Here is a 25,256-nt window from a genome sequence, read left to right as displayed (position 1 = left end):
AAATAAGATTAATTTTCAGGCATACTGGATAAAACAAATACATGTTTTTTTCTTTACCTAAGGAACCCTCTGTGGATTACAGTAGCACTTAAAAAATATCGTGTTTTAAATCTCCTCTGACATTTTTTCTAATATTTTGCTTGTTGTTCAGTTCAATATTTCTGATAATATAGGAGTTCTAAACTACTAGACAAAATTAGCACATTTCTCCTTATTTCAGTCACATTACTGTTTATTCGTTTACTACAATTTTTTAGCAGTTATTTAGTGTTAAATTTGTATATTTTTAGTAATGCGACAGTTTTGAGAACTTTTATATTGTAAACCCTATATTTATTTCATATTTCTTTGACTTTTATGATTTCTTATAGTTTTGTTATATCTTCTGAATTTTCTTCAATTCTATTTGATGTTGTAAAAATATTTAAATATAAGTACTAGTTCTTTTATTTTGTCATGAGTGTTTAACACGCGTTAATATTCATATAATATCTATCAGTACTGTTCAGTACCAGTCAGATATTGATTGGAGCTTGTTAGCTTGGAGTTTCTAGGCCTTATGAAATAGTTATTATCTAGTAGAATTAAGACTTTTAATTGATTCTTTAAAATTAATGAAGAATTTATTAATATTGTCTCTGGATCTAGTATTACTGCTGAATTCGACTGCAAATAACAGGCATATCTTCAACAGAAACACCTCGAACAATTCAAAGCGAACTGATAATTTCAAAATCCTCACAAGTTGAATTTGACTGTTTCAGACGTTTGACTTTTGACAAGCCTGACAATTGACCCAAATGTTTATCGATTTTTGTTTCCATTGGTTGTTTTGGCGTGATACGAATACGCATCGGCCAATAAAACGATTTATTAAAAGTGATTGAAAAGATGGCTGCGTTACCTTCTCCAACTCAGGTAGGTTAAAGAATTCTCTAAAAATTACTATTGCAGGGCTTCGAAAACCATATCCTTTTTTTGTCCGTGTACGTGACTCCCTGCAGTTGAGTTACACTCTTATAATTCACCCCTACCCCCTCGAACATCACCACAAATCCGGTTAAAACAGCCCCGACAACAGTGGGCGGTCGGGATTTTTAAATTACTTTATTCCCAATAATCCTTAATTATTTCTATGAGTTATGTTGTAGTGAAAGCAAGTAGTTACTTTATTGCAATCTTAACAAGTGCCCCTTTAAGTTTATCATCTGCTTAAGTATATTAAAAGTCTACACAAGACTTAGATTATTTTAAACCCTCAGTGTATTGGTAAGTGTAGCCTTTCTAAAGAGTATTGGAATTTAAATATGGATCATGGACTTCCTCCTTGAAAAGAATTGTTTCCACTTCAGATTCCATTAGAATAACTTAAACATTAGCATACTGATTTAAGTGTCTTAAACTAGAAGGTGAAAGAGGGACTTAAAGAATAACCCCAAAGCAGATTTCCTTGCAAATTTCTATTTTGTAACTTTTACCCTTTTTACTTTACTTTAAAAAAAGAGAAGGTGTTTTAAAGCTAAGGGTTAAATTAAATACTAAATGTAATGTTCATCTAATATTCATTTTTCTATTTCAAGGTGGCCGGAAGTCACACTAATATCTATGAAGCATATTACAGTGTGGTAAGTTCTTTAAAATAACCTTATAATTACATTATATGTGCTTGGACTTGCTTATTTTTATGTATATTATTGCTTATTTATTTGTCCATATTATTAGTTATTGCATAATTAATTTACATTTTTTATTTAATTGGAATGCAGCCCAGATCATGGAAATATGATATTGACAGATGCATAGGGGATGTGTGAGAAAAAAATTAAAACTTATGATCCATTTCCTACTTTGCAATTAAATAAAAAACTGAAAATATGTAGTTAACTAACATCATGCAAATACATACATATTAAGTAATTATGTACCAGGATGTGTATGTATGTATCCAGGTCTTATTAAATGGTTTATTAACAAAAAAAAACAAGTTTGAAGGGACAAACACTTTAACACCAGAAATTCCAATAGATCAAGATTGCTTGAAATCTTTTCTTGTTGTTCTACCCCTAAATACAAAAAATGAATTGTATGACCCTGATTTTTGGATATGCAATGTAGGTGTAGGTCTCTTGAATTTCAAAATCTGCTAAGAGTCTTTAAATCACGCAATGCTAACCACAAAACCATCAGCAATACAGACAAGACAACTCAACACAGACCAGACAATTAAGTCAATCCCACTTCCTTTTCCCAGTAACCACTATTGGAGCTTTTCTAAATGTAAATTTTTCTTTGCATTTTGTGAATAATTATCAATGTATATATGTAAGTGATTTTGTCTCAAGGGCAGAAAGACCACACAGTTGATAGCCTTTTTTTCTAAATACAAGAGTTTTATGTACAATTTTCTGTAATAATTTATAGGTTGATCCCAAAGGATTTGGATCTGTTGGTGGCCTGGAAGCTGCGAGATTTCTTAAAAGATCCGGTTTAAGTGATGTTGTCTTATCCCGCATTTGGGATCTTTCTGACCCAGGTGGTAGAGGGAGTTTGGATAAATCAGGAATGTTTGTTGCCCTTAAGTTAGTGGCTCTGGTACAAAATGGAAAGAACTTGAGTATAAATAATATAAATGAAGATGTGCCTCCACCAAAAATGGTAAGTTACAACACATCGGAGTTTAAAGAAAAAGTAGACTAACATAACGCCAGATTGTTTCTATGACGGATAAATGAAACATAAAAAATACTTTTATTACCTTTAGAGTACACTAAAAATTGTCAACTTCCAGATACATTGCTTTGGATCAAGTTAGAAATTAAAAAATGGCGAAGTTTTGAGTAAAAGATGGTATGCAAACAGATAAACAATATTTTATAATTTTTTAACTGGTGGTTGAATATTTATTCATCACAACTTACATTAGAAATTTATACATCATCTAATTAAAAAAATTAGGTAGGATTTCATGCCTATTGTCCTAATAAGCATTAAATCCGACGAGCGTCAGAGTACCTAATTTTTTTTATTATTGCATAAATTTCAGTATAAACTATAGTACGTTAAATAAGCTAAACAAATAAATTTTTATGGTTTTGAATAGACTCAGCAGGTAATATATAGTGGGCGTTATTATTAAGTTTGAGTTAATTATAATAATTAAAAATATGACCACTTATAAAATGTGATCATTAAAGAAAAAGTCAACATACTTGAATATATCTTCCTACACTGAAATATTATTTAACATCGTCAATGCTTTTTTATTACATTTAGGGTGATATTCCACTACCAAAAACGAAGCCTCCACCCGTTTCCACAACACCTCTAATCACATCACTTCCACCTTCTGCAGTAGATTGGACTATAAAACCATCCGAAAGAGAGAAATATGACAAATTATTTGATTCTCTTCAACCTTTAAATGGATTAATACCAGGAAATAAAGTAAGCATATTTTTTATATGTTGAAAGAACGGTTATTTTCTTATAATTACTACATTTTCATGAAGTATTTATATCGACTTGAATCCAATATCTTCTTTGGTTATTAATAGTTATTAAACGAAAATTAAAATTGAAAACAAACCTCACATAAAAGAAACTCGGTAGATAATGAAAACGTAGTTAACAATTATTTCAAAAAGAAATTTACGTTTTCTTTTATATTATTTTTTCTGTTTGAATTACATGTTATTGATTAATTGTTATCACATCCGCAGGTGAAAAATGTGTTAATGGAATCAAAGCTTCCTTTTGATACATTGGGAAAAATATGGGATTTAGCAGATCAAGATAAAGATGGTATGCTGAATAGACACGAGTTTATTGTGGTAAATATTTAATAGTCATTTAGGTAGTTCATACGTAGTTCATTCGTTATAATCCTCAACACGTAAAGAATGTTTTAGTGGTGTCGATTATTGCCTGATTTGCCTGGCATTCTGATTATGTAAATATTTGTTTGAAAAAAATCATATTTCAAGTCGTTTTTGACTTTTGGGGTTTCTTTTTCATAATTTCCCAAATTTCTCGACTTTACGAATTTATAAGACGATGTTTAATAAGAAATCGCAGTAAAAAATCCGTTTGCCTGACGTTCTTTTTATTAATAGGATGGAGGAACGTTTTTTAAATTCTTAAAGATTAATTGAATTTGTATATTCCTTCTCGTTTTTAGGCTATGCATTTAGTATATAAGGCACTTGAAAAATACGCCATTCCTAACACATTACCACCCGAACTGGCTCCCCCGCTGAAACGAAAGGATTCCAACTCTGTTACTGCTCCAAATTTAATTAGTCGTCCGCTAGATGGAATCAAAGCTGATATTATTGCACCTTTAACCCCTCCAACAGTAAGTTTATTATATTTGCAGGTAGGCTGATATAAAAACATATACATTTACACGTAAGATTCAGAGAATGAATGTTTGAATGCAAAGTTAGCCAGAAGTTACGCAAAGATGAGTTGGGACTTGAAATGTCTCAATGTCGCAAATGCAGACATAATACTTGTATATGTAGTATTTAAATTTGATTTTCAAAGTCTGATTAAAAATACAGAGATGGTAGACCAGATGTTCATGCAGGCTTTTCAACTAGATATTCATCCTCTCTCAATAAAATGCCCAACTTAGTATGCATTTTGACTCATTACATAATATAAAATTCGTTTCTTTTGAGAACGGTGATAATTTCATGTATTAAAAACTTTACGCAGATTCCACCCGTAATCAAACCAGTACAATCTGTACAGCCCACCATTCCTTGGGTGGTCATACCCGAAGAGAAGGCAAAATCAGATGCTTTATTTGTTAAAAGTGACGTGGACAAGGATGGTTTCGTGTCCGGGGCGGAAATTAAGGACGTGTTTTTGAAGAGCGGTGTTCCACAACAAGTTTTAGCTCATATTTGGTAACTTACTCCTTTATATCCTCTTTTCTGTTATAATTTACGATGTTTCTAGGGCCCTATGTGATATTAAACAGACGGGTAAACTAAATAATGAACAATTTGCATTGGCTATGTGGTTCGTCGCCAGGTGTTTGAAGGGTTTGGAGCCACCGCCAGCATTAACGCCCGAAATGGTACCTCCGAGTTTTAGGACAAATAAGCCGGTTGATGGCCTCGTGGTAAGTTGTGAATTTAAGCTTTGAAAATCTTTATTTTACAGAAATTCTTATGCCAATCATTTTAATAAACATGTACAAGAAAATCCCTAGAATCAGAACTAATCCAAATAGCATTACGCTATGATTGAAATTTAGTTCGAATTTCTTCTCCACCACAAGTCTAACGGAGCCCGCCAATCTTTCTAATTGCCAACAACTAAAACGGATTAAATCATTTTGCGTCAATACCAGAGAACGTTATCAAAAGTACCTGTATATATTTGAGTCGGACATTTTCGCTTTTTTGATGTGGATTCTGTCAGTGATACTAATGAAAATTCGTCCATTAGATTCAGCCCATATTACTTCGGCTTTAAGGGTTTTCTCCGCTATTTGCCATTGAATTGGTGCATCACTGTTTATATTTCTGAAACAAATATTATTAATCTATAAATTGTTTAGTATTTATATACTTATATGCTTGGTAGCCCACTGAAATTTATGGTATACCATTCATCAAGGAATAAATGCATATCATGCTACATATATTAAATTCTATCCTTAATAAACAAAAATGGTACCCTGGACATTGCAAAACAATATCAGATCCTTTGACCTCATACTGTAAACGTCTCTCCACAGACGGTTCCATGGGAGGCAACTTTTGAGACATAGAATATATTCCTTTGGAATTGTCTACCCGTTCGATTACGTTTCCACTTTTGTCCCTAACTTCAAATATGTTATTGATTGGACATTTGACCTACATAACGAGTTTGAATAAATTTAGGACTTAAAAAAAAGCGGTACATAGACTACGCACCCCTTGGCAACCCTGCCAAAATCTCATACTTACTTTGCAATATCCGATCATAATCTCATTTTTTCTTCCTCGTACCTCAGGAAGAGTTTTTACTACATTAGGCAGAATATAACTCTGGCATGGAATTCCGTATTTGAAAATTTTAAAGAGATTCGTTATTTCGCTTTCAAATCGCTTTCTCCCGTTTTCTTCTGCTTCTAGTTCCATCTATACAGTTTGACATTTTTTCTTAGTAATTTAACGCAGTAATGATACTTACATTATTTCCTACCCCTTTGAAGTAAACAGTGCAATACCCCAATTTATGTTTTTTACCAACTTTGTCGCATGTGCTGCAAACTGACCATTCACCCCATTGCGTGTCAATTATTAAACCAAATGGAATGTTCTCTGGTTTTTTGGAATAGGGGCCTTTTGGAGCTGAAGGACTATGAACCTGAATTCGTATATAAGAATAGTACAAAACTGTTCTGTTAACGCACTTTATCCATTGTGGTTTCAGTAATATTGATAACTGTTAAGAAGTAAGGTGTAGTCGTCGACTCGCCTAGTTTGCACATGTATTGACCAGTATGTTCGTCTCTCAAGTTGAATATTTGCAATGATCTGTCTTCGGGTGCCAATAAAATGTGTTCGGAGTATTCAACTAGTGAAAATCCTTCGTCGTCTTTTGTAGCCCATTCCCATGTGATAGATTCCTTGTTTTTGCTGTCAAGTGGGCTTAAACATATCTTGCATTCCATTCTGTTATTTATAGATTTAATTAAAGTCTTTATTAGGGTTAATTAAGATCACTTACTTAACAATTGATGTTTCAAAACCAACTAAAGCCTCAGGAGTAACACTTTTGTGGACATTTAGATTGTTGAATTGTGATTGTAAACAGTCGTAATATTCCTTCCATTTTTCCTTATTTTGTGTTTTGTATTTGTTGTTGTATCTTGGATATTCGCTTTCGGCATGTCCCCATGTGTTTAAAGAAATGGCTTCTATTAAAATGTAGGTCTTCGAAACCACAAATAGGATAGTTATTGAAGACTAAAAATCACCTTTTTCGAACTTCATTTCGTAGGCTTGTTTCGCTTTTTTCTTTATTTTGTCCATATCAATGCTGAATAAACCATTTTTTACAGAGATTACGAAACATTGAAATAAAAGTAATTGAACTAGAACATTCATTTTTTAGAACTCCCAATAACGCTGTAGAAAGTAAGTAAAAAGTTATTCTATCAACTAAAAATCTGATTTCTCTTTTTTCGTCCTATCAATATAAAATTGGTTCTCTAAGATTGCGACTCATATTCTTTTTGGAAATTTCTGTGACGGAATATTTAAACGTCAGTTTGATTGATTTTGTATTATACAAAATCTGACATATATATGAGGTTTTATTTTCTTGCACAGTTTACCTTATTTACATGTGGTAGGACTTTGAGTCACACCATTTCGGAAATGCTCAAAAATATAGAGATGGTTAAGTTGGCCAAATTTCTACTCATCAAAATGCCGCTACGGGGTATGAAAGTTGTAAGGGCTGTATTGTGAAGGAAGAAAAATTCATTATCTCAATTGGACTATATCAAATTAATAAGGGATAAGAATTTTTTAACAAACGGAAATTAGAACAGAATTTTCTCTTTGTAGAACATTTTTTTGGGTTAAATCTGCATTTAATCGGCTATTATCTTGTTTTCAGGAAAATAATAACACGAGATATTCCAATCCAGAACTGGACATGATAAGCAAAGACATCGAGGAACTTTGCAAAGAAAGACTTGCCTTAGAGACAGACATTGCACAGAAAGAAGCAGATATTAAAATAAAAACTGGAGAAATAAAAAATCTTCAGGTAGTATAGACTCTAAAATTACAGGGACGTTTATTTAAGTTATTTTAATTACCTAGAGCGAGTTAGACACTCTGGCAGCTACTCTCAAACAGCTGGAAAATCAGAAAGGGGAAGCACAAAAGAGACTGAACGACCTCAAACTTCAGGTAATGTTTATCTACATTTTATACTAATTGACTGACATTGCTGCTTTTTGATTTTTCTCAAAGTTGCTCACTAAACTGCTTTTCTATCGCTTGGTGTCTTTCTAGTATTTTGTAGTGCATTTGTTATTTTTTTGGTAGAAAAATACAGTAGACATAGAACATGCTGCAATTGATAATCAACTCATTTCGGCTAATGATAAGGTAGGTTTTGTACCATTTTTTTTTTATTATGTCATGCTTGCCATTGGTTTTAATGTTATGTTTTAATGGTGTTGTTGGTTTTGGCTTTAATATTGGAAGATTTTATTGCTTTTCTATTTTGTTCTTATTTCATTTCTTATAATAATATTATAGAGTAAGTCTTCAGATCTCAGTTCTGCTTAGATGGTGGTTCTATATATATATATATATATATATATATTTTTGTATTTCATCATAATACGAGTTACATTAACGTTAGGTGGACAAATTGAGAGCTCAAGCGAATGAACAAGCCGATTTAGTAGCGGTTCAAGAGTCTGAACTGAAAACTAAAAAGGAACAGTTAGATGGGCTTAGACAAGAGGAACAAAGGTTAGAAGACCAGAAAAATGAGAGTTTGAATAAGCTGCAATCAATGACATCTAATTTACAAGAAACACAACTTAATATAAGTCAGGTAAGGATAAAAATGAACCTTTTCTATGTTGAAAATTGTTATTTAGAAGTTCATTAAATCATACTTGATTACTAAGTCTTTGTAACCCGTAATATCAGATCTATCGTATAAAAACTGTGTATGTTCTGATTTTGGGTAAAGTATTCTATAGATTTTGGTTTCCGAAGAGTACGTTCTATATTTCAGCATATGTGTATTGACTCTTAATTCCATATTATGCTTAAACTTAGTCTCCTATCGTAAGTTGGTTCCCAAAACATTGCTATGTCGAATTTCTTCGACTTTTCCAATAATATCTTCTTGTTTTTAAGGTGAAAGCACTTACCACACAACTGCAAGAGCAGTCGAGACAAATCAACGATGCCATAAGTATCTGTGAGGCGGCCATTCAATCTGGTGATTTAAGCGTGGTGCCGGATACCACATTACGAATTTCTGCTGAATTTAGGGATGCTGAATACTCTAGATTGGGACTAACTAACGGTGAAAATAAACAGGTTTGTGTTAGTAGTTTTATGTACGGTGGTAGTTGATTTATAAATCTACGGTAAGGTCAATTGAAACTTTACTAAATTAGTAATAATTTATCATACTTACGTTTTTCGATCTCAGTGTAATGATGATGGATTACTATAGTTTGAAAAATTTGTCCATTCGACATTTCCAAGAGTGTTTTCTTATCGGCTGTAAGATTATATATTAGTATACAGGGTGTCCCAGATAAGGATGAACAGCATGGGGATCTCGGAAACGGTAATAGATACAAAATGGTTTAAATTGGGAAAAAGTTAGGCAATTTAAAGCAAATTAATAATCTGTTTTTATATCGACGAAATTCCGAATGGTTACGAAGATATCCGGAAAAAAACGAATTTGGCGGTTTTCGTTTTTTGCAAATAACTCTTATACGGTTATAGTTAGAGGAATAAAAGTTTTACATTATTAAAGCACTTTTTTGAGAACTGTTTAGCAGTGTTGCCAGTTTTCTTGTTACATCCTTACTTTCGGAGAAAAATGAGTAAACTTTTGATTTTCATATGGGCGTGATATCAATTATTTATATTTTCAAAATCGTCATAAAATTCCCTTTTCAGCCATGCATTACATTTAATATTTTTCTCAGAAACTCTATGAGTTATAGCCATTAAAGCATTTTTTGATAAGTAGGCCATGATTTTGACTTATAGTAATGGTGCACATTAAATAAATGAATGCTGTGGAAACGTCAACATTTGATTCGATCCAAGTTTAGCCGCATTGTTGTTATTAAATACATAATTTGAAACAATTATTTTTTTAATTTTAGGGTGATACCAGTAATATATTTATACTTTTAAATAATGTTGACGTTTCCACAGCATTCATTTATTTAATGTGCACCATTACTATAAGTCAAAATCATGGCCTACTTATCAAAAAATGCTTTAATGGCTATAACTCATAGAGTTTCTGAGAAAAATATTAAATGTAATGCATGGCTGAAAAGGGAATTTTATGACGATTTTGAAAATATAAATAATTGATATCACGCCCATATGAAAATCAAAAGTTTACTCATTTTTCTCCGAAAGTAAGGATGTAACAAGAAAACTGGCAACACTGCTAAACAGTTCTCAAAAAAGTGCTTTAATAATGTAAAACTTTTATTCCTCTAACTATAACCGTATAAGAGTTATTTGCAAAAAACGAAAACCGCCAAATTCGTTTTTTTCCGGATATCTTCGTAACCATTCGGAATTTCGTCGATATAAAAACAGATTATTAATTTGCTTTAAATTGCCCAACTTTTTCCCAATTTAAACCATTTTGTATCTATTACCGTTTCCAAGATCCCCATGCTGTTCATCCTTATCTGGGACACCCTGTATATAATATAATGCTGAAATAATCTTAATGGGGCGTATTAACTTTTCTTACAGCTAAATTAAGAAATTTAAAAAATCCGTAGTTTCTAATGCACTTACACTATAGATACTATAAATGAAAATATTATTTTCCACTTTTCGAGCCCGTTTTATCGCATTTTTTTTTCAGAGAGATCAATTCGGTGATGCATTCAGCCGGCAAAATGGTTCAAGTACTGGATTTGACGATGATCCATTTCAAAATGGTAATACATATTCAACGAATAATTTCTGCTATGTGCAAAAATTCATTTTTGAAAATAATAGAATATATGTTTAAAGCTTGTTTATATTCTGATTGAAACTTTATTATACATCGTGATACTATGCGTGTTCCAGATCCGTTTAAAAGTAAAGGAAATGCACCAATCACTGATTCATTTAATGCGGCCTTTTCTAAATCGGTCAATGTAAGTTGGAAAGTTATATTCGGTAATTTCTTCTTCTAAAACTTAATTTCCTATTTTTTTCATTTAGGATGAATTTTCTGCTGATCCATTTGGAGCTCCTTTCAGCAATAACTCAGATCCATTTAATAACTTCAATAATGGGAATCAGAATCCTCAGGTAGAAGTAAGTATGCCTAAAGTTGTTTCAATAAATAGTTGTGATAGTGAGCAAATAGAAGGAAACCTAGCGAAACCTTTGTTTTAAAATCTTTTTGAGTTACTGATGAAAATGTCTCTTCTTGACCTTTTTATTAGCCAATTTGAACGATATTCATTTTAATTGATATTTTTATTTGTAGCCCGAAAAAGACCCATTCGGTTGTGATCCCTTCGCGGTTCTGCACGCCCCGACAAGAGATAGCATTGTCGCCTCCGGGCCGCCTCCGCGACCTTCCAGCCCCAGTCCGGCCTTACCACCCAAAAAAAGTAAACAGCCTCCGCCGCGGCCTGCACCTCCTCGACCTGCGCAGCCGCCACAAGTCAAGAAACAACAAGACGCCTTCGGGACCGATCCATTCGATGGCGGTTTCGGCGGCAGCGGAGGTTTTGCTGATTTTTCAAATTTTGAATCCAAGGTAAGAACACTTCTTGTCAGCAGTTTTTCTAGGAATGAATTAATAAAACGTCATATGCGTCGTTGCTGTCGGAAAATATGCTTTCTAGCGAAACCTAGAAACAAATTTAGTGGATAAATATGGTGCAAAGTGAATATGGCTGTTGCAGCACCGTCATTGTTAATGACATTAATTTCCAGCACTAATGTTGAATTATTATGTTGACAAGAATGCTTTTTAGGCCAAGTTGTGTATATCTTAGTTTTAAACTTGAATTAGCGATATAGTTTCGCGTTGGACATATTGTTTACCTGTTAAAAATTTTCATAATTGCAGGTAGAGTTTAAAATAAAGGTATTCATCTTGGCCTTAGGGTTATTAGTTTCTCAGCCTTCATTGATGATGTTTTCACTTTTTGTTCAATGTCTCATTATTTTTCAATTTAGACCATGGTTAAAGTACCACATATTTAGTAGAATCGCCGTATTTTTGGTTGTTGACGCATATGTTTTTGTTAATTTTATTTTTATAAATTGTCTTTGCTGCATTTTAGAATGGTATAATAATTTTTGTTCATAATAATCATATAAATTACTGGTCGTAATATACTCCTACCTCCTTCATACATTTTTCTCCCTCCTTATCAGCATAATGGACTGTTTAATTTGGCACTTAAGGAATTATGAAAAATTAAATTACTATTATGATTACATAGAATAAGATGCGAATAGTTACCGAATTACATTTAAGTAATTGTGATAGAATTCGAAGACAAGATAATAGTAACGTTATACAAATTACACATTATTTCGTCTTTAAGACAAATATGCATAATTTTATATAGTTTTAAGGTTAAATATGATAAGAAAATGTCATTTCATATCGGTTATTACGTCACATCTTTCTCTAAAAAACAGTTATGGGTAGGTTCCAGTTTTATATTTTCAGTGTCTGCATTGTGCTGTACCTTCTGAAATTTTGCCGTCGTCTAAACCTATTGATCCTATTTCCCCTCCCTCTCCTCGATGTCCGGTTCTTTTTTGGGTAGGTGATTTGTTGGTAATTAAAATTTTATTATGTTTTCTTTAAAAAACACACGAAAAATGTTAAATAATCAGTACTTATTTGTTTCAATTCAATACTTTTGTTTTCTTTATGCTTTTATATTTTGGTTTTTACTTATCTTTTATCCGCTCTATATGTATTCATATTAGCTTCGTATTTATTTAGTTCACTACCCGATTGTCCAGCATGCACATGAAACAAGCGTGTTTTTTTTTCTTTATTTTTGGTTTTTAGAAAGCTAACAGAAAATTTCAGATATTGCAGACGTCGGGTTTCTGGACTAACACTTATTTTTAACCATTTCAGCCTTAATAATTTTGAACGTATCATCTTTAGTTATCCGGTAACAACGCTACACAATCACATCAAGCTCGGTCCAAAGCTCTAGACTTTTCCGATGATCCATTCAAAGACTACAGGTACGAGGATCCGTTTAATATTACGTTTGACGAGGACGCAGCTGCGGCTGATACAAAAAGTACGGACATAGGAAAGTCCATTTCTTTGGACGCGTTTGGCACCAGCGACGATAAGTTCAATGACAAGTTCGACCCTTTTGGGTTAGAGGGCAGACAATCGGTTCCTCTCAGCACATCTTTTGGTGCTCTATCGTTGAAACTTCCTGCGCCAAGTGGTAGAGCTTCTGCACCTTTAGTCTCAAAGTTGCCGAGCGAGGACCAACAGCTTGCCTGGGCGGCTAGGGAGAGTTTACGAACGGAACAGGAAAGGAAAAAAAAGGTTCAAGAAAAGGAGGATGCGGACCTGGAGATGGCGCTGAAGTTAAGTAGAATAGAGTCGCCTAAGCGTTGATAGTTAAGACAATTATATTTAAGGGTGAAAAGCAATGAGGTCAGTTTTATGTTGAAGCATTTAGAATTTATCGGATGAGAGAAGAATAAGATTACCTTTCCTTAATAACCGCAGGTTTTATTACCTCGAAAGACTTTGCCATTTTAGTAGGCGAGAGTGCTAGAGACTTCGCGTAGTTGACATACCTCAGTACCAAATATTAGTTTTAATTCGGCATTAAATGTATTAGCGGGCGTTTATTTGAGATAATCATCGTACATATTTGAAAATTATTTAATATGTTTAATCGTTATTATTCTAAGAAGCGGTTATGTGTGTCCATAATTCGAGGAAATTTACAAACATGCGCTCTAAGGAAAATTTGCTTCACAAGTTTCTAGAAATTTAAAAAGAAATGCCTGGTTTATAGTTACACTCATGTAACGTAAAAAAGTGAAATTACAGAGTAACGTGAAAGCAATGTAAAATCCAAAGGCAAGTTATACCGCGTACAGCTTCTTACGTTATCTAACATAAATCTAAAAATCGGGATTTAACCGCTCATTTCCTCCCAAAAACTCGATCATCGAATCAATTGAAAATACTTTTCATGGCGTATTTTAAATGCAGGTATTTAATTTGCAGGGGTTACTGTAACGATTTGCAAAATGTTATCTGGTTAATGCGTTTATTTATATAGGGTGTTCCATTAACAGAGATCATCGGCTGTATCTGAAAGACTATAAATGGTAAAAGTTTAATTTTTATCTCAAAAAAATGGTTTAAAATAGATTTGACCAAAAAGGGTTTGCAGATTTGCGTTTCCCGTACCAACTATTTCTTAATTGTACGTCAATTTATCCAGAGTACAATGTTTCCTTAAAAAAATATATTTATATATATATATTTGGGGAGTAGTAGTTCAATGTATGTGTAAATCGTTTCTTCAGTGGAGAACATATCCTTTGTCCACGGTGGGTCTCTTCCTTTCTATTTTCGTTTGGAGAAGCACAAATTCGAGTGACATCAGTATGGAGTTCAGTGCTCAGTTATCATAACAGAATTGTAGAATAAATTGTGTCTTTGGAAGATTCTCACGAGGAATTTTATTTGAGAATTTTGTGTTACTACAAAATTTTTAACTCAAAACATTTAAATACGGAAGTATGTAAAAGATGTAGTTTACAAGTATTCTGATGCCCAGGTAAGTGCTACATAGTTGCTTTACTTTCTAGAACATTAGTATGAAATTATTAAAGTCTAATGTGAACTTTTTTCAGTTTAAGGAACGATTTCATCTGTCAAGAGATACTTGTAAAAAATTGGTTCTAATGTTTAAAAAGAGTCCGTATTTTCCAAAGGAGAGGCAAGGTACTAAAGTAGTATTTGAAGAGATTGTTATTTTATTATTTTTATGGTGAGTTTTTAGGTAATGTATGCTGTAGATATAACTACCTACTTCTGTAGGATTAAATAGATACAGGATATCCTAGGTTTGCCGAGTTGCTGATATGAACATGTGTCTTAATTCTTCTAAAGTTTAAATTAAGCAATTTGAAGAATTTTTTAATACTATCTGACATAAATTTCAAAATGGTCTTATTTAAAACAAAATAATAAAACAATTCACTAAGATCTTATACAATCAAACGTTCTTTAAATTCTCACTTGATCGCAAAAAGTCTAACGTCACATTCATTGATTTTAGAAAAGCCACTAGATGATTTTCTCGCCAAAAATTTTGGAATAGTAAATGAAGTAATTTCCGAACCATCCACTTTTAAACATCAAGCTTAAAATACCAATATTTCAACCTATTGTTGAGTAGTTCATTTATTTATGTTGTTAATATTATGTAGCATTGTGTGTTAAGTTTTTTTTATTATTACTATCAGTTATTGAGTTAGAATAACTATGTATTCATTATATTAATAAATCTTTCACAGTTAAAAAAAAGTGATTTATTTCAACCAAACAATCATTACAACTAGATTTTTTGCAAGACTACAATAGAAAATAGAACCCAAAAAAATCAATCTGGTAATTTGAACAAAAGTAGGTAGGTAATTGAATCAGAAAATTATAGAAATCTACTTTTGTATAAAATGTAGATTAGTCATCATCTTTTCTCCCGGATATGAAATCGTGAAATTGTTACCTCTGCTAAACGCAACCATTGTCGACCCTAAAATATGAATGTAGCTCCAAAATCTCAGTATCATGTGTTGAAGACACAGCATTTTGGCCTCTGAAATACTTACACAATTTTCATTTTAATATCCCGAATATTATAATGAAAATCCCTAATTGCACTAATCCTATTTAAAACGCATTATACAGAATCTATTACTGTAAACCTGTAAATTGTATGCCTTGATGAACATATATAATATATTCCAAAACTGCAACTACATTTATTTTGGCAATAACATAGTTTGGTTCCAAAACCTCGGCGATTAACTGTGACCAGGACGGTTCATACTCTAGTCAAGAGCAATTAAGTAAGCTTATAGATAAGAGAACATAGGTAATTATAAGTATATTAATTACTCACACTAAATTAATAATAAAGATCTACACAAAAAGGTGTAATAGACCTTTTCCGTAATAGATTATTTTATAGTTAGTTCAGTAATAGGTGTAACTTTCAACGCTTTAAATAAAAAAAAAACATATTATATGATATAATAGCCAGAGTCCTTACGAATTTCGCATTATATGAGGAGTAGTTTCCTTTGAGTTACAAAACAAAGATCCATTTGAAGTATTAGTAAAGGTAAGTTGTTCTTTGTATTATGCGAAATTTTCAACGGGCAATGTATATAAAATGAATACTGATTGTAAGAATAATAATTTAGTTGATCCAAGAGCTGCAATTTTACTTATTCACCTGTGGATCTTCTGAACTATTCGACATTTTAGACGATGCCTCGTATATAAACTACATTCATATGTAATAGACTGTTGTTACTTTCAGATTAGTAGTTATAATACTCTTTTTAATATTTTGGACCGCCTTTCCATCCGTTCCTTGTTAAGTTGTGGTATTAAAAGACTTGTTATGTATATATTGTTAAATGAAATCCTAAGTTTCAGTATTTTGTGTTTTTTTTCTAGCTTAACGCGCTTATTGATTATTTAATAATCAGAATTTTATTTTTTTAATATTTTCAAACGAATATACTATTTTAAATTGCATTCTTTCGTTTCTTATTATCCGTCGTTTACGGTGATTTCTCATGAAAGCTATATGATTTGCTTACATTGTTAATTCATTATAGATTTGTAAGAAAATGTTTACACCTGATTATGTCAGCACATGACAATATCCTTTATAAAACATATTAAGTAATATTCGTAGCTTTACTGTAAATGTAAAAACGCGTTTCTTGTTAAAAGTGAAATGATTGTTGATTTTTTGTGCCTCCTGAAATTATCCTGTGAATAAATTTGGTGTAACTTTAGTCTAATGATTATTATCAGAATCTAATAAATGATTGCAAATGCATATTCATGAGGTCCCTGTTCCTACTTCACCTGCATCCACACTGCTTGTCAATTCTTATGTGTGAATATACAGGGTTGTAATTTATTATTTCAATAATCTGGTTTCATTTTTTGTTCGCCAAGGAGATAATATCTCCAGTGGCCGTAATTTTAGAGGTTGCACGTGTATATAGTTACATACATGACGGAAAAGTGTATATTCGAGTTCAAGAAGGAGATTCACAGTTAATGGCATTGTCGGTAGGCGAACAAACGTATAAATCCTGCAAATTTTGGATTGAGGTTGATAGTTATTTTCAACCTATGGAGGAGATACTGTCCTGAATCATCATTGTGCATACTACTGTCAGGTTTTTTAACCCAAAAACTTTGTGAGTAAAAAACTCAGGGTAGACAGAAGTCTCACTGGATTCATGGGGCGATTAAATTCGCAATCCTCAAGATAAAAAAAAATGTAGTGGTGGAGATATACATATATAAAAAATCTGTATAAAACAGTTTCAGTAATATCACTCGGACGGTCTCGATTGCGTTCTCATTTTGTGCACGTTTTAAAACTGTTTCAAATTATACAGGGTGAGTCTAAAAATTATACAAATCTCTGTTTTATTTGTTTTTTAACCACCCGTTTTTTATAATTGTATGCAGTGCATGACTTCTAGACATTATATTGTATATATACAGGGTGATTCACAACTTATCTATAAAATTTTAGGAATAGGTTTGTCATGAAAAACTAAGTTGATTTTGTAAGAGAAATTTTTGGAAAATCCTTAAAACATTTTCGGAAAAAATTGTTAAAGTTTAATCATTGTATAACTGGACACCTGTAATGTTCCTGTTTTTCTGCAGAATCCGTTTTAGGTTCATTAACCTTACGTACAGATGCGAGCAAAAAAATAGCGTCATCTACTTTTCGATTTTGTGTTTTTTAGTAACTTTCCCCAACATTTTCTTTAATATACGACACATCGATGTCAAATTACTTGTAGATAGTTCTTAAAAGTGTTCAAAGAACGTGTGGTGTTTATGATTTCACTCATCTCAACTGGTAGAAAAATATTCAACTTAAAGCTGTGAGCGCATAGGTGACGCTATTGTTTTGCCCGCATCTGTATAATTTACAGTTGGGTCTCCCACGTGTCAATGGTTGGGAGCCGAAGACATGGGTGATCCGACTTAAGAGTACTTTTGCTTCACCCGAAATAAAAGAAGCGAGCTCACATGTGTAAGCAGTTTTGACATCATAAATTGTTACCCTTAAGTTGGATCACCCATGTCTTCAACTCTCAACCATTGACACATGGGAGACTTAACTATAAATTATACGTAAGGTAGATGAACCTAAAAGGGATTCTGCAGAAAAACGTAAATGTGACAGTCGTCCAGTTATATAATGCTTAAACTTTAACAATTTTTTCTGAGGAAATTATAAGGATTTTCCAAAAAATTTTCTTACAAAACCGACTTAGTTTTTCATGACACACCTACCCCTAAAATTTTATAGATAAGTTGTGAATCATCCTGTATGTATGTATATATATATATTTTTTTTACTACGGAGGTCGTGGTACCCTAGGGAGGACGAAAAGGTCACTGCGTTTGAATCTCTTATATTTCTTCCTTTTAATAGGGACAGAAGGAAGACGTTATTTTGATTTTCTTTTTAAATGTGTAATATTATTAACTTCCTAATGAACAATGTCTTAATATATTTTTCCGCAAAAATTGTATATGGTCTATCTATTTAAAAAAGCACATTTTGCTTGCATTTCAGCAATAGATTTACAATCCAAACCTGGGGGAACGTGAGTTACTTGGTAGCATTGTAAAAAATAGTGTTATACCTAATGTTTACGTATTTCTTACAATAATATAACGTGTTGTGAAATTTGCAATTAAAATAGATATAATGAATTTCTTTTGTAACAATGAAGGCAAGTTACGTCCCAATATGGTTTATGTTCAAAAATTATGAAACAAGTTTGAACAGTAAAATGAGTTTAAAGGTAAACTGGTTTGTTGGTATACGTGGTAACACTTAAATGTATTTGATACGCCATTTTATCCAAGTGAGCTAAATACAATGCCACGTTTCCATTAATGCAAGAGGGTCAATTGTTTATGGTTATTTCTGTTTTTCTTGATCAATTGGGCCATTACAATGTGAATGAACTATGAATAATATACTCTCATACTGGCATTAAAAAAACTTGAACGTATGTAGTTATTATTATACAAATCGCGTTTTCTTCACAATCGAGATTAGTATGAAACCAATGCAAAGATTTTTCTCTTGTTAAGGTAAGGTTAAAGGAAGCTTACAAATTGACGAAACCTTCTCTTTCTTCCTATTCTTACCAAATCTTGTCTTTTCTCTTATTTCAAAATGTTCAAAAATACCGTCAAAAATCCTCCTCTTTAAACTCTTTAAATGGATCATTTAGTGGCCCAAGCACAGTTATAAGGTGGGCAGAATATCAGCTGGTGGTCTGGCTAATTTCATTACGGCTATCCTTAATATTTTAAAAAATCTTGAATTTATGAGTGCGATGTCCCGTGATCTAAGCAAGACGTTTCACTGTGCCACATGATCTCTGATACGAAGACTTACCAGCTACAAACTTCACACTAAGACTGTTCAATTAAAATTGCACCTGCACAGCAGATCTCAGCGTATTAGAATCGGACAGTATTGTGTTAACAATGGGTAAGCCTCAGTGCTGGTCTAATTCTCTGCCAGTATTTACCATCTATCATAATCTTCATTCTGCAGGAGTGCAGTTTTTTTAGAAGCAGACCGTAGAGTATTTTCCTAAAGTCTATTAATATCGCTTAAAAAATACGCAAAACTAACTAAAGTGGGAGCGTGCGTCAAATGTTAATTACTCTGCCTGCAATTATTCCGTGCAGGTCAATTTGTTGAGTTCGAGCATTGTCCATTCTTCAGTGATGTTATTTGGACGAGTCATTTTGCGAAGGGAAGAAAGCTCACATGCAGTAAAAATGCTTAGTGGGCGCGAAGAGAGCTTAATAGCAAAGCTTCGGTCTATCCTCTTTACTGCTAATACTTCGTCTATTATATTATTGGATTGTTTCTACCATGATACTTCGTTCGGACGACATGGACGAAAGAATAACATAGGTGACCTTATTTTAAGTTATAATTTAAATATTCTTATATACACATGTACGTTTGAATAAGTATTGACGTGTTGGCACGGTCAAGGCACCCTACGAAGCCATCCGATAGATGAAAACATTAGCCTGGTGTTGAAACAATACAAAATAATTCAGCAATAATAATTATGAACGATTAGTGATAATGACCAGAACCCTTGGACATGAATGACTTTATAAGAAAATAACATGTACATTTTACAGTGGTAACCAATTAGGCGATTAAGTTGATAGACCATCACTTATTCGTTCAAATTTAACGTTTGTTTCAAATTGTTTTTCAAGTAACCAAACAATTAATTTACTGACGTTACTTAGTTATTGTATATCGAATATTTTCTATCGCAGATCAATTACACTATCCACAATATCTGGCAAACCCACATAAATGGTCCGAAAGCATTAAAAATGAGGCTTTCTCTGTTGGTTTTAATATCAGTACTATTTTCCATCGTGGGATTTGGGTGCTGTACAACCATTTCTGGTGAGTTCTCACTTTTTGTTTTGCGTATGTATATGTTAAAGGCCCACCACCATCGGTATGATATTCATAAATGTCCATTTGTTCCCTTCTTGATATTATTCTATGGTGCAGAGTTATATTGCGAAGTTTTCAAATTTCTAGCTAATACCACAAAATCTTAAAGTTTCAAGTTAATAATACACATATGTGGTGTGTGCAAATTAGCGAAAGGTATACGGTGTGAACTTAAAAACTTGGACCACATGCAAGAAAATCTAGACAAAGCGAAGAGAAAAAGTCGTTCTGACACCCAAAGGATTCGTGGTGTTGTTGATTAATCGGAAGATATGAAAGAATCGAAAACGTGTTGGCATGTTCAGTCCATTTGAATGGCCCCTGATTCTCAACTCGCTTCTTAGTTGAGAGTTATACCTCACAGACTTATTATTCTAATGCGCGATTTTCTTGTTTTTTTTGCGACAAGTCCAAATTATTTTCCAGTACAACTTTTCCTCCTCACCCGGACAGTTCATTTTTTTTAAGTCACTCTAGAGTTTCTTTATTAACATTAGATATTATAGCATCAAATTGCTAAAACAGATTTTCACTTTTCCGAGTCTTCATAAATTTTTTCTCTTAGAATTTAGGACTTTTATAAGAATTTACAGTGATAATCGCCAACGATAATCGCCGAAAGTAAAAGGGACAATTCTGATCAAAAACTACAAAACCAAAGAAGGAGCTCTTTACGACATAGGTCTGCATTGCGCAAGATAGTGATATACCGAATTGATATCAGGCACAAATACACGTGTTGAAGCTCAGTTAGATTTAATGTTCCAGCAATTATCTTTCACCGTTCTCTATAGATTTTATTGAATTGCACCAACTTTTACGGCCATACTATTTGCCTATGGAGCACTGTACATTAGAAAAAAATGCACTGGACGGCCATAATGTATCTTTTTGTGTGTGTGGTTTCATTTATACAAAATTCAACTAAAGAAAAAGTAACTTTGGTTTCCAGACGAACAATATGCAAGCCTTCCAAAGCTTTTTTATTATGACAATTTTGATGACTGTATGCAGCTTGGAGACAAAGCTTTCTTTTGCTCATTGCAATATGATCTTGAGCCCTTGGATAAAGAAAATCCTTCGGAGATGTGGGGCTTAATTAAGGTAAGAAGAATTAGTCTCAGAATGGATAGTAAAGTACGGAAAAATTGTTACATTTTTCACAACAGACTGTATTACACGCCAATAGAAGAAATGAGATTGATCTAATTTTTGCTTCAATCATAAGAAAAATGCATTTGAGATAGAAAAGAGTTTTTTTTTAGAATGCAAGTGATATCCGAACAAACTACAGACGCGATCACTTGAGGCATTTTATTTGCGTTTCTACTTCATGTCCAGATGTGAAACCATCAAATGATGATAATGATCCAGTACTGAGAGAAGCTTTGACTGCCTGCTACGATAAAAAATTCAAACACTACGGTGTTAAGGGCACTATTACTCAATTATTATGCCAAACTAATAAATCCAAATACCCTTTTGATTATTTGGACATTTTTGCTGTGTAAGCCTCTGCTGCAATTCAGAATTTGTTCATTTCATTTCGTAATATCTTGTTTCAGTGTATTATTCCTCAGTTATATTGTCTTTATCATGTATTGTACTGTCCGTGAGGGATTTGCTAGGTATGGACCTCCAGAAGATTATGCGAAACTCGAGAAATCTAAAATGGGGAGGATAATTCTAGCATGTTCTATCACAAGAAACTGGATACGATTGAATACAGTAAACGTTACCCCTGAAATTGAAAAACTGCGTTTTATTCAAGGTTTACGGTGAGTTGAAGAAGGGAGTTGTGCAGGTTAGATCGAAAAAAGAGGATTCTTTTTAGTGTTTATAACACCGTTCTGGTTGTTTTAACTCACACCATTCTTGGCTATATTGCCTTTCCTGTGGCCAATCCAAGATACATAGAAACAGTAAGTACAAAGGCATATTTATCTTTCTTAAATTTATGCCATAAAATTTCTATATTACTGTTGTCAAAAAACTGTATTAATTCAATGTTTTCCAGATGTATGAAAAATTCGCGGCACTCTTCCTTACTAGCGGACCACTCTGCGTTTCAACGTTTTTCTTCATATCTGCTTTTCTTCTTTCTAACGGCATATTCAGTCATTTTACTGACAAGAAGCTAAATTTGAAAACCATTATCTTCATATTAGCTAATCGATTATTCAGGTGAGAATTAAAGGTAGATAAATAGGTACTCATTAGTTGAAAAAACCCGTGTTGAAATATAATCGTATCGGTAAAGAAAATTTTCAATCACCGACAGACACAACTATTAATCAAATTCTACCAACATTATCCTCACGTTCCTTTATTTCATATTTAGGCTCTCACCTACAGTTTTTGTCACTGTGCTCTTCCACGCTACAATCCTGCGACATTTGGGCAACGGTCCGAATTGGAATACAATGATTGGTGCTGAGTATCAACGATGCCGAAACAAGGGTTGGACCAACATCCTTTTCATAAATAATTTGAATCCCTACGATATGGTAATATTTAGATAAAAATGTCTCGAGATGTCTTTCATTTTGCGTAATTTTAGTGTCTTCCTGTTACGTGGTATTTAGCACTAGACACTCAATATTTCGTAATATCTTTATTCCTCATTTGGCTGGTTAAGTCTTATGAAAAACATGCTTATTACATTTTTGGAAGTATTATGTCCATAAATATTGTAGCGACTTTTATACATAATTATCTTCACGACTTCGCCGCACTAGACATACCAGATCCTGAGTAAGTACTTATACACCATTTGTCAATAAGTTTCGATATACGACTAGCACCAATGTTATTTTATCTCACATGTTATTGTAAGATAACTATTATTTTTGGAATAATTCTTTTTTCAGAAAATATTATGAGCTGAGACATATAAAAGAAAGTGATCAGTTTCACTATCAGTTATGCAGCTTCATTGGGAATTCTGCCTCAACAGTGTTAGGGCTTATGTTTGGATATTTCTTTTATAAACATAAGAACGAGAAAATCATGATTTTCAACAGCAAGGTAAGAATGTATGCCCACAAGTTATCCTATGGTGGTAGATCCACTACAAAATTGAACCATACACTGAAAGTTTTTGTACTTTATCATTCAAAAACCGAATTTTTACGTAGTTTATACGTGTAAGGTGTACTTAGACGTATAAACATGATATACGTAATATGAAAATTCAATTTTAACAGGAAACCGAGTGAATTTACATCAATTATGGGAAACCTCACACAAAAACATCGTCAACATTTTTGTAAATTTAAAAAGTCTATGATTAGCGAAGCATAACTGAGAGCTATTTTTATTTGAGAAAAATTAGACAAATTGCAAATAACATGGCGAAAAAGTTTACTTAATAAGCAATTGAATCTGAAGCAGAACAATGAATTCCCTGGTTGCAATAGATCTCTGTATGAAACTAACTTTAAGGGTCAATGAATCAAAGTATTGTTAAATTTACTAGGAGGATAATTTCGATTGAAAGTAAAGGAGTGGTCAATGCTCAGACTTCATTTCACCTTCTCTACAGACAACATCCTCCTAGTAAAGTTATCTGAATTTCACTCTTTAGACTCTGAATAAATCAATAATTATTATAGTTTCGTGTAATTATTTGGTGGATTATCGCTTGGGGAATAGGACTCAATATGGTTCTGATTCCGGGATCTATTATTTTGAATGACAAAACTGAACCCAATCGCTTCTGGGCCTCAGTCTTCGTGGCTTTTTCTAGACCCGTATTCGCTTTTGCATTAGGAGTTGGATATTTCGGAGTTATGGACGGAATAGGATGTAAGTTTTTACAGTTAAAACGGTTACAAAAGTAAATATTTTTTAAAAGTCAAAATTAGATACGTAACAGGTTTACTCTGCCAACAGTGTGGTTCTTTATTTCAGGGTTGACGAAAAGAGCTTTAGAATGGAGACCAACTTATATTTTAGGACGTTTAACTTTCAGTACCTATCTAATTCACATGTCGTTAGTTTTATCGAGGCCGGCGATGGCAAGATACCCGCAATACGTTTCTGATTTTATGATTGTAAGTTAATATGTATTATAATACGAATGCTGATAATCATAGTTTAAGTTTTTATTGATTAGATGCAGAAACTCGTATTCTATTATGGTATTTTAGGTGCTGTCGCTCCTAGGGGATCTAGGATTGAGTTTCTTGGTCGCATTAATATTAACACTGTTCCTTGAGTTGCCGCTTTCCGAATTGCAAAAAATCGTGTTTGGCTTAAAGCAGGGAGAGAAAAAAAGTGAGGAGAAACGCAAAGACAAGTGAATCATATTAAATAGTTTTTATTCAATTTAAAATAAGACATTCAGTGTAACGTTTATTAAATAATCTAAGAAAAAATATCTGCTTTTTCTTGTACCTTATTACGATTTAAATTGGAGGGGAAGTAAGCAGTAAATTCATTGCTGACAGTCTGTTTAATGATCTTAAGTAGCATCAGAACTAGGTGACCAAATACCATTAGATTTGAAAAATATCGCCATAGTTTAGTCGAATTGAAATATGTTTCGAACGCTATGTCGAAGATGTTATTACTTTGAACAAATTATTCCAACATATGACATTTTTATAAGACATATTATGGATTTGGTTTCAGAATTTATATAACGTGATGAAAATATTATTCTAAATTTCTAAGATGTTTC

At 32.8% G+C, this 25,256-nt stretch overlaps 3 protein-coding genes across 9 annotated transcripts; 2 read left to right on the top strand and 1 right to left on the bottom strand.

The window, feature by feature from the left end:
- The first annotated feature begins 834 nt into the window (after positions 1-834).
- Positions 835-16,811, top strand: Eps-15 (Epidermal growth factor receptor pathway substrate clone 15). Of its 7 annotated transcripts, none has more exons than XR_010752288.1 (19): positions 835-918; positions 1,581-1,625; positions 2,422-2,655; positions 3,274-3,444; positions 3,720-3,830; positions 4,178-4,354; positions 4,720-4,913; positions 4,966-5,131; positions 7,630-7,782; positions 7,839-7,928; positions 8,067-8,129; positions 8,389-8,586; positions 8,898-9,083; positions 10,621-10,696; positions 10,830-10,900; positions 10,968-11,063; positions 11,239-11,514; positions 12,895-14,718; positions 14,777-16,811. XR_010752288.1 is itself a non-coding variant. In XM_066393126.1 (18 exons), the coding sequence occupies exons 1-18, from the start codon at positions 892-894 to the stop codon at positions 13,366-13,368; spliced, it is 2,802 nt and encodes a 933-aa protein (XP_066249223.1). In that variant the 5' UTR covers positions 835-891; the 3' UTR covers positions 13,369-16,811. The 7 variants fall into 7 exon arrangements, 5 of the variants coding, with proteins under 5 accessions (XP_066249223.1, XP_066249221.1, XP_066249225.1 ...); XR_010752289.1 differs by having other exon boundaries at positions 12,895-14,764; positions 15,056-16,811; XM_066393126.1 differs by having other exon boundaries at positions 10,968-11,057; positions 12,895-16,811.
- On the bottom strand, positions 5,162-7,112 carry LOC136411011 (Ig-like V-type domain-containing protein FAM187A). Its single transcript, XM_066393417.1, has 8 exons — positions 7,065-7,112; positions 6,733-6,971; positions 6,416-6,677; positions 6,193-6,369; positions 5,967-6,140; positions 5,692-5,873; positions 5,382-5,525; positions 5,162-5,327 (listed from the first exon to the last, which is right to left on the bottom strand). The coding sequence occupies exons 1-8, from the start codon at positions 7,110-7,112 to the stop codon at positions 5,162-5,164; spliced, it is 1,392 nt and encodes a 463-aa protein (XP_066249514.1).
- A 3,510-nt stretch (positions 16,812-20,321) lies between the features above and the next one.
- Positions 20,322-24,951, top strand: LOC136410756 (nose resistant to fluoxetine protein 6-like). The gene is made up of 12 exons (XM_066393066.1): positions 20,322-20,518; positions 21,525-21,676; positions 21,838-22,079; positions 22,138-22,350; positions 22,407-22,494; positions 22,590-22,756; positions 22,914-23,079; positions 23,133-23,326; positions 23,443-23,599; positions 24,187-24,379; positions 24,485-24,627; positions 24,724-24,951. The coding sequence occupies exons 1-12, from the start codon at positions 20,443-20,445 to the stop codon at positions 24,874-24,876; spliced, it is 1,944 nt and encodes a 647-aa protein (XP_066249163.1). The 5' UTR covers positions 20,322-20,442; the 3' UTR covers positions 24,877-24,951.
- Positions 24,952-25,256: the final 305 nt, after the last annotated feature.

The sequence above is a fragment of the Euwallacea similis genome, chromosome 9, assembly GCF_039881205.1.
Source record: "Euwallacea similis isolate ESF13 chromosome 9, ESF131.1, whole genome shotgun sequence".
Lineage (NCBI taxonomy): Eukaryota > Metazoa > Arthropoda > Insecta > Coleoptera > Curculionidae > Euwallacea > Euwallacea similis.
This window is presented reverse-complemented; position numbering and strand designations above follow the sequence as displayed.